We start from the raw sequence: 10,515 nt of genomic DNA, 5'->3' as shown, positions 1-10,515 counted from the left end.
TTTTGCTGTAACTTCTTTAATATCGAAAATATCAAGCCTTAGTGACGACCTTATCAAGGTGAAGTAGTTGTGATTTGTGAAAGAAAGTGTATGACCGTTGCCGTTCCATATCAACACGGCACGGTCAATATTTATGCAGGACGAGCCTTGCTGCTGCTGGTGGACTCAAGCACACTCTCAGTAGCCTATTTTGGGCGTATCTGCACTTTCTATGATCCTCTATAAGTTATTCTTGGCCATCAATAAGGTACTCTTTTTTTTGGGATTTCTTCTGCTTTGCTCCTTTTCAATTTAAGTTTCTTGCTCATGAACTGAGTTCTGCAGCTCGGTGACAGAGTTTTGGCAAATTGATTAGGAAAAGAAGAGAAATTTGAATAATATGCTATAGTATATGTTTAAAGTAATTTTATGACAACTATATTGCTTTTGCAAATCATGACACTTACAATGTCTTCAACTAGATGAGATACCTAGTAGTGTCTTCAAACAGGTTGGCATACTGTAAAGAAGGGGTTATCTCCTTTCATTATCTTCGACTGGATAGAGTTTTATGATAAGCAGGATATTCAATTTTATCGTTATAATCAACCTTCAATTTTGCTCAATGTGCGTCTGTGCTGTCAAGTGTTAACTGACGATGATCCATCTTCCACTACGCATAACTTCATCAATCTTCATCCATCCTACCTCTTTAGTGAAAATAGTAGGGAAGTAAACCAAACATTATCGTTTCAAGTTCTTTCATCTTGAGTTTATTGTGTTTTTTTTCCCTGTTTTATTAGAGGGATTCTTAGATTTCCCTCCAGTCATGTACTCAGATGTTACATCCATCAATGAAACACACATCGATATCTTCCGCCGAATCTACTTTCTGCTGCCTCTGCATATAAACTTTACTTAAAAAGCTTTTAGTAATTTCTTATCATTTCCAAATGATATCTGTAAATTGTATGGGATACTTTTCGCAATTGCCAAATCCGCCGCTGGCAGGTACCAAGGAAGGAAGCTCTTTTTGCTGGTAATTGTAATTAAGTTCCTCAAATCACTAGAATAAATTCTGTGAGCCCTAGAGCTTAGCAGTACAACTCTAGATGTACTTCACAAGCTCAAGCTCATTATTTCATTGGGATAAAGCTTCTAGCTTTATCTATAGAGTAGTGATAACTACACTACTATTTCTACACTACTACATTATGAGAGCGAAAAGTGTGGAGTTTGTTCTCTTCAATTTTTTTTTTAAATTGATGACCTATTAAGGAAGCCCACACTTCTTCCCCATATAGTGTAGAAGTAGTGTAGGAGAGAGTAGTATAGTTATCATTATTCTCAAGGTTATAGAAAGTGTTAAGCGGCCTAGGCGTTAGACCTGGCGTCTAGAGCCTAGGCGCCTAGCCGGTTTTACTTTTCTTATTTTTTGGTTATAACAATTGATAGTAAATGCAAATGTTATAGAAAGCATGGATGCCAAATCGATCTAGACGGATTTCTTTCTTTGTTTAAGTGGTGGTGGAGGTTTTGCTGTAAGTCGGAAGAAATAGAGGTGTTAATAGTTTGGGGCTGGAGGATGTGGAGTCTGCAATAGAGGAAATAAGAGGAAATAAGGATCAAGGCCTAAAGGATGTAGTCCATATAAGTAGCCCACACTCCTCTAGACGCTTTTGGACAATATAGGTACCGCCTAGGTGCTAGGCGTTAGGCGGGCATCCTAGTACCACGTAGGCCTAGACGGACTAGGCGCATGCTTTTTGAAACATTGATTATTCTTATATGTATAGTCAAATTATTGACAACTCTAGGATGAATTTTGGAGAAATATAATCTAAATCATCAGGCATCGGATTGTTGGAGAAATATAATCGACACAAAGGTGCCTCTCACTTATGATTTGGTGAACTAATACTAGACAAAAAATCTCCTAGAAACAAAGAGTTGATCAACTAATGTAAGAATTTAAAGCTTATTTTCTTTAGTGATAACTGTTAATTTTGAGAAGTGGATGCTAGATGGTCAAGTTAATTGACTACTTTCAATCATAATGAGCACCTCCTCTTCTGAAAAGTCATGCTCTCTTACATTGTTTTTTTCCCCTTCTTCCAATTTTATCTTTCATATGTATCCAGTCATTTGATCTTATGTCTGATTATTCAAATGGAAAAAGGTGACAGACACCATTGCCATCAGATGACTATAGACACTGGAATAGAATACTCACATGGGTAAGATTGAACCAGAGTCTTTTTCCCTCCATGTTCTATCTGATTTCTCCATCATTGCCTTTAACAACTATCATCCTCCTTATCATTTGGAGTATGTACTTGTGGAGATTGATGCATCTTTTATCGTGTGATTCAAACCTTTCCAACTTATGAGAGTCACCCACAACATTAAGGAATGGCTTTGCTTGCTATTCCTTAAGAATTAATCATCATTTCATTCACAAACCAAGTAGTACTAGTACCAACTCAGACACAACACGCTTCTTCAAGCTACATCTCAAACATAAGTATGGATGCTTCCCCCAAATGCAAAAAAACAAACAAGTCTTAGAAATACTAACCCCTCCCACTCTTCTATATGTGGAGAGAAGCAAACATGCTCCTGGTAGCACAACACAAATAAATATAAGTAGTCCTTTTATATAGCAGCTACAGCCTGGAACCTAGGCTCCTTTTCCTCAAACTTCTGCTTGATGTATACTGACATGTAGTCGCCAAACACATATTTTGGGTACTCAGCCGTCTGCGAAGCTGGAGCGATGGTTGCGGTTAGCGATGGGTTGTAAAATGATGCAATGGAGCGGCGGTTGCCATCAGGCTTGGCTAGCACACGGTGCCATGCACTCTTGTACTTTCCATTGCTCAGAACTTCGATTTGGTCTCCAGTGTTTATGACAATTGCATTAGCAATAGGTTGAACATCGATCCATTCATTGTCTTTGAGGCATTGTAGGCCACCGACCTCATCGTCCTGGAAGAGAAGGATGACGCCTCCGGCATCAGTGTGGGCCCGGAGTCCTGGCACCCTGTCTGGGTGTGGGCATGGAGGGTAGTGGCTCACCTGTTTGTAGACAAGATGTTAGAACTAGAAAATTTTCACTTTAGGTTATAATTTTATATAGTAGCTGACGTCCACAGGTTTAACAATCTTTTCATGGACTGAAACATGGACTTACACAAAAGTATCTCTTTTTTTTCTTTTTTGGTACGCATAAAATGCACGAGTCAACCTGGGTTGCTCTGATATCATGTTATATCATGTTAAATGACATTTTGACTACACCACAACTCCAATTTTATGGTGATGATCGAGAGTTTTGTTTTTATATTCTAATACTTACCTTTGTACCGAAAAAGGGGTGATCATTGCCAGTAAATGCTCGTTTGATATAACCTTTGTCGAGGCCAAGATTCTCATCCATGACCTCCATTATCTTCTCGGCCAGCTTCTTGAGTTCCTGCCTGTACTCCTTCATCGTTTCCCTGTACTCAGCAAACCTTGATGCTTTCAGAATATACACCTCTTTAAGAATTAAATTTCTATTGAGCTTACTTGAATTCTGGTGGGTTTGATGGCCACTGGTTGTCATCCTGCAGGGTGAAAACATCCTCCCAGTCGAGATCATCCAGCTTCTTCTCAGTGTCGCTGCTGTCCAGAAGTTCAGTCAGCAACTGAACAGGCTTGGAGTCCTTGAACTGTGCCTCCCTCTCCGTCTTGTAGCAATCAGCGCAGACTTTCTTGACGCGCTCGAGAAGCTCATCAGGGATGCCGTGGTTCACAAGCTGCAACGTTCAGGTATGTTACTGTTTTATGTTCTATTTCTCATCTCAACAATCTCATGAATACATACTAAGAGAGAAGACGAGAAACGAGTGTATTCACAGGAGGTCAGAGGAAACTCATATTGAGGACAAATCGAGATAAACTGATTGAGATGGTTTGGTCTCGTGTAATGGAGGCCAGAAAATGCATCTTCGGTGACGTGATAAGATTATAATTAAGAGAACTTAGCTAGCTGGAAAGAACTAAGAAGAAAATCTTAAAAGTAGAATTGAATGGAAGAATAGAATTTCATGTAGCTTGCCCCAAGAATTTAGGAGAAAGGCTTTGATGTTTGTCATATCAAAATATAAGGTATAAGATATATTACCTGAAAGAATCCCCATTCTTCGCATCCATTTGCAAGCCGGGCGAGAGTTTGAGCTCTCTCATCGCCGTCAAGCTTGGAGAAGTCGATGACTGGAACCACCATTTTCGAAAAGAGAGGGATGGTTGTGTTGAGAAACTAGGAAATTAAGGTTGTGGAAGTGTTTGGTATGAAAGGAGTATTGGAGCTGATGGTGCAGAGGTGGTGAGGTGTTGAGGGGGGCTTTATAATGCAGTGGCAATGCATGTCAACAGTTATTTTAATCAAAGAGGGAGGCGAAAATTGAGAAAATTAAAAAAAAGGACGGCATAACCGTGGACGGTGTTGATTGAGTGAGTTTTAAAATTTGGGGTGGTTTGGGTTAAGAATTCAATGGTCAATGCAGGGTTGGATCCCCCCCAGATGAAGCATTGTTCATCAGGTGAGACTACTTTTTATTATTTGAGTGTAGTGGTTTGCCCTCTGACTTGGTAAAATAGCCTATATTAGATTTTTTTAAACTACAGCTTGCATCTACACCCTTCATATTTTTAATGACGTGTATCTGTGCAACTGTACCTCTAGTCTTCGCCCTGGAATAATGTGACGAGAGGATTAATCATGTAAAAGTGCTGAACATGAGCTTAGGGGGCTCAAGTTCTATCTTAATGTCACTTGATATATCAAAAAAGTTCTAAGTTTCGATTTCGAAAATTTACTTTGCTAGCTTGTCCTAGACATTGCATTTACTTGAGACAAAATGCAGTTACACTCTTAGATTAATCACAATGGCAAGGGTATCTTGACATGCCAATGGATGATGGAGCCTTGGGCTCAGCATGGTCCATAGAAAATCAGAACTGGTTCAGGCTGATGTAATGATTGATATCAACCCTTATCCTTATCTTATTGCGGTTGTATATTTTGTATGGTATGCATCCATTTCATGACTAGTTCTTTTTTTTCCTAACAATTTTATTTCATTTCTTTGGAGTGTGAATATGTCCCTTTTGTTCTCTTTGGATTTTACTGGAGGGGGCATGCTTTCTTAACAATTTTATTTCATGACTAGTTCTTTTTTTTTCCCCTAACAATTTTTATATTGTTTGGTGGATCAGAGTTGAGGTGAAATCTTGTGTATTTTTTTGTTTGTCTTTGCATGGAGATATTCTACCAAGTGGAGAGGTAATAATGAGCATTTATCTATGGGTACTAATTTCTGCTTTTTCTTCACTCCTCTTGTTCTTCTGCAACCAAACAGCTCCATTTCTTGCACCTCAAATTTGAATTTTTATTATGCTTAGCATTCCAAGTCCTGATTTTGAACTTTATGCAGGGGAATTCTGCATGAAGCCAGAGTTTTAGGTGAGATTGGTTGCACAAGCACATTAAAAAGTAGGTTGTACAGAACTTTTCTTAGAAAAAAAAAGTGTCTCTATTGAATTTTAGTAAACAAACAGTGCTATAAAATTTAATGCCGGCACTGAAAAAGAATATCATTATGGTAGCAATTTTAGTAACTTGATGGGTAAGAATTTAAGAAGGGCAAAAATAATAGAATAAAAAAATAAGCAAATATAATTCTATATATTTTTATTTATTTTATGATCACCATCAACATGAACTCATGACCTTGTGTGTTGTTTTGGGTTGTATCTACTCCTCTATACAAATGAGTGAACCCAAAATTCACTATTCGTACTATAGCAATGATACAGTAACATTATTACTGTAGCAAACATGAAACTGGGAACTGCGAACTTTATGGGAAAATATTGCTGTAGCATACGCGGATACTGTAGCAAGTGAGGGATGCTGTAGCAACTAAAAAATTCTAAAAAGTAGCAATTAAACAGGAATTACTGTAGCAAAAAAAAAAAAAAGGGGTCATGCTTTGCACGGTGTTCACGCTAGTAATTTAAGATGACAAAAACAAGAACATATTTTCCTTCAAACATGAAGTTCAGAAGCATTATGAAGGAAACATGTAGGTTGGCAAATTTGGCAGGTATGAAGGTCCCTTGACAATATTTATTAAAACATTTGTCACATAATTGCTACACCTACAATGTTCGAGAGATAACTAAGAGCATGGAGATTGAGATGGGCAGGGATGGACGCAAATGAACTATGGCCCTACTTGTTTATCGAACATTCGTTATATAGCTTTAATATGGAGATATCCTCAGATTTTGATTAAGGGGTTGTTTGGTTCAATTTTTGTAAAAACGAGGAAAAAGAAAAGAACTTAAACTTTGATTTCCTTGTATTTCTATAAAATTTGTAGGAAAAATTTTATAGAACTCAAAAGAGTACCATATTTCTTATTTTTTGCTATTTCTTTGTTTGGTACAAAGTATGAAAAAGTTTCTAACTTAATAGAAAATATGTTGTTTTTTTTTCTTTTGTTTGGTTGGATGCCACTTTATAGAAAATAGGTTACTAACAATGCCCATAGGAAATCACATGGGAAGGATACTGATGTTCTTAATTATTTTTTTAATATATGCGTCAGATTTATGGGTGATTTTTACCAATTTTAAGCGGAAATTGATTTCTATAAAATGAGGTATTTTCCTGTACTTTATAGAAAACTTTTCTGTAAATTTTTTTTGAACCAAACACAGTTTATAGAAATCTTCAGAAAAGTTTTATTTACAAAACTGTCACTATCAGCCATTTTCCATAAAGTTTTCTATAAAACCACTCAACCAAACAGCCCCTAAGAATAAGAAGAACGTGAATTTTTGGTAGAATGCTTACCTGTAATTGGACATATCACATGTTCTAAACCAAAGTACAATGTATAGGAAAGTTCATTTGAATAATATTAAAAATAAGTAAAATTAACCCACGCGATGATATTTTCTTTACAAGTTATGTTATCCGAATATTCAATTTAATTAATTTCTGATTTGACATTCAAATGCAATTAGACTTTCTGCTAGCTTATGAATTCATGCTGGTGGACACCAATTTTGTAAAAATCCTAAAGTCAACGCCTAACACGCGTTGCCGGGTAGTCTATTCCCGTGAGAAAGACGAAGTCTACGTATTCAATATCGTAGCACTAAGAGCGTTAACTCTCTTAGCACAGCGTCACATGCGGAACGGACTTAAACAATCCGCATGCTAGCCCGACTCAAACGGTAGTCGGTAAAGGCTTATCAAATCCGTTGATGGCTGAGGATTTGCCAAAAATTCTATAACTGCGAGTCATTGATGCATCAACTCCACTAGTTGGTCTCGTGACTTGAGCACCCAACAAATTCAGGATAAAATCCACACATGCAGATGAATCAACTTTAACAGTTGGTCCTGCAACCCCAACGTTCGGGACTGCGATGCTCCAATACCTTAAGAGCTTAAACTGTGTATACTCCAGCAAACGTACGAGTATAAACTGTGTTAATGGCGATCCGTAAACCCTAGGGTCAACGCCGGTCAACGCGTAACCCTAGGTCAACGCCAAGCAATGCGTTGCAATCAGAGTCAACGTTCGACAATTCGAAACCTTAGGGTGGACGCCGGTCAACGCGTAGCCCCAGGTCAACGCCATTGCAAGCGAAAGTCAACGTTCGACGATTCGAAACCCTAGGGTGGACGCCGGTCAACGCGTAGCCCTAGGCTTTATCTTTGAGATTTTGTCAGAGCCCCCATGCGAAGCGTAACCTTTGGGGTAAACTTAAGAGATGTTTTTAAAGTTACGGGGGTTTATGTGCTAATCGTCCAAAGTTAAGGAGGTTTATTCCGATATTTAGTTATTACTTTACAACCCATTAAATAGCTATCTACTGCTGATCTAAGCTTAGGGCGTGTTTGGTTGCCTTTTTTAGAGGGGAAATAGGTTGAAAGCCTGTCAAAAGTGTCAGTTTTGACAAACTTTCTTGCAAAAACGTTTCTAAAAAAAACGTTTTTGTAAGAAAGTCTGTCAAAGCTGATACTTTTGACGGGCTTTCCCCTTCCCTCTTATGCAAACAAACAGCCCCTTAGCTTAAAACTGACATCATTTGACTATTTATAGAGGGAACCATATATACTAACCTCCTTTACTTCGTTTATTTTCAAAATTCTCCATGATTGCAACAGTTTGTACCGGCTGTTTCCATCTCCACGTGCCACTTGACTTGCTAATTACGCAAGCGTAGCCGAGGTTAATAAAGTCTTGATGCGTTATAAACCACAACATTAACAACATGTTTTATGTTGCGAAATAGGAATTATTTTTGTAATCAATGATTAAGGCGACAAATCTCGAGGGCAAATGTTGGAAGTTGGTTAGGCAAAGTCCGCCGACGTCCTTAATTAAGGCAAAATTATGGAGAACCCCCTGACTTTCTTAACACATTTTTTCCCAACCCTCTGACATTGAACCGTATGTTCAATTGTATATTGACGATTGTAGATCGTTCCAGATTGAACGGATATGGTATATGTTATTCTCAACAATGAATATAATTGTCTAAATTTATATTAAAGGTTATGATTAAAAAAGTGAACTCTTGACTAATTTGCAGCAAATTATATTCGATTGTTATACCAGAAGTTTGCACCCGTTATTGATTGTTAATGCTGCGTTTATAAATAAATAGAACCGTGTGCCTCATGAAAGATGTATTTTATTTTATTTTATTTTTTTCTCTTATCACGTATATGTAATATTGTATCTTATCTCTCCACTTCTTGATTGGATTCAACCCAAGGAAGTTGGGGAAAAAAAATTGTTTTAAAGAAAAAAGAAAAAGGGTTTATGTTAAATAAGTTCCTAATTGACTAATTAGTTTCGATTTATTAGTGCTAATTCCCTTTGACTTTTGATCACATGGAGTGTATCAATGTAACATGACCTCAAACAGAATGCTACCCGCTTGATCCCCGCCATATTCTACGGCTTAATCAAGCCAAGTCTATTGCGGCGACCTTCGTGATAATTTCAACCGCGAAAATGCCCAGAAAATAAAATAATAATACCCCTTTTTTTTCTTTCTAAAATGGGAAGCGTAACTTAAAATTATTTTAATTTTAGAGAATAAAGTTGTTGCTGCTTCTTCATTATTTCATATTTTGTTGGGGTTTTTTTTTAATGCTTGATGCAGTTGATAGGTACTCTCCGTATATACGTAACGAGAATTTGGTTGGTCCCACCTAACCATCACGTTGTGGGCCCCGCGTAAAAGAATTGACGGTTGAAATAAATCCTTGCAAATAATTGGCCACGTAGTTACTAAGCTTAACCGCTTCCACATTTTATTGGTATTCTCATTTTTGGAGGATTTTGGGCCTTTTTTTGGTCCAACAGATTCTCTATCCCATTTCCCAAAATAGGGACGGCGGAGAAAGAAATGAGAGTCTTCCCCAAATCTGCAGTATTCTTTAAATTTTTGGGGAGAGCTTTGTCATAAATGTTTCACGTTCTTCAAGTCTCTAACTACTCAAAAACAACTCAACACTATAAAATGAGAGGGCAAAAAACAAAAAATTCATGTCTAAATTTTTATTGTTAAAGTTCATGTCAAAAATGTAGAATATTTTTATTATTGTAATAAATGCAGGATTCTTCGAAATAGGGAAGCTGTTGGAGTTGGAGCAAAAATAATTAATTTGAAGAATATGACTTTTGTTTCCTCATTTTGGAGAAATTTTTGAGGAACCTGTTGGAGATGCTCTAAGAGTCTCTTATGAATATTTATGAATATAAAGGATGAATTCTAATTTATGGCGCTTTATTAAGTTACTTCTTGTTAAATTTGAAAAAAAGAAGACTTTCATAATTTAATCATGAACATGGCAACAATTAATTCTACTTTGAACACATTAAGCATGCTATTAACAAAGGATTTGGTCCAATGCCACTATTATCGGCTTAATCATAACATTTATAAACTTAATAGACTCTTAATCTTTCATCTCTCTAATCTCCAAATGAGGAGGAAAACCTTCATTTCCCCCACTTTTTGACTTCCTACACAATAAAGAACATTGTCATCATGTTTACTGCTCCAACTTAAGTTAGATTTATAAGCATCTATGATGAGTCATGTTGTCTTAATTCCTTCAATTGTAGAGAAACTAAATATGTCAACGAGGAAGCTAAGGGGATAAAAAAAGGGGGGAAAAAAGGAAAAAAAAATCTAATGAAGAAAATAATGCATCTAAAGTCAAAACAAGGTTCACTCATTCATCTCCCACCGTCAAGGTTCATGGGACTCCGGCCCAATGCAATGCTCCTCCGGCTCTTACTCCCAAGCGGAGCATACGGGCTTCGCTGGATTCTGCACGGGCCCACATGGCCGGAGACTTAGCAATACCTTTTAAAAAAAAATTATAAAGAAGAAGAAGAAGAAAAACTAAATTAAAAATAAAAATAAAAGGAGATGGATCTCAAGTGAGCA

At 37.1% G+C, this 10,515-nt stretch overlaps 1 protein-coding gene across 1 annotated transcript; it reads right to left on the bottom strand.

Annotated features, from left to right (window-relative positions):
* Positions 2,383-4,589, bottom strand: LOC109824676 (1-aminocyclopropane-1-carboxylate oxidase). The gene is made up of 4 exons (XM_020391312.1): positions 4,148-4,589; positions 3,550-3,779; positions 3,338-3,479; positions 2,383-3,057 (listed from the first exon to the last, which is right to left on the bottom strand). Exons 1-4 carry the CDS (start codon positions 4,247-4,249, stop codon positions 2,635-2,637), a joined length of 897 nt encoding a protein of 298 aa, XP_020246901.1. The 5' UTR covers positions 4,250-4,589; the 3' UTR covers positions 2,383-2,634.

This window comes from Asparagus officinalis, chromosome 9 (assembly GCF_001876935.1).
Source record: "Asparagus officinalis chromosome 9, Aspof.V1, whole genome shotgun sequence".
Taxonomy (NCBI): domain Eukaryota; kingdom Viridiplantae; phylum Streptophyta; class Magnoliopsida; order Asparagales; family Asparagaceae; genus Asparagus; species Asparagus officinalis.
Note: the sequence above shows the minus strand (reverse complement) of the source record. Positions and strands in the feature narration are given on the sequence as shown.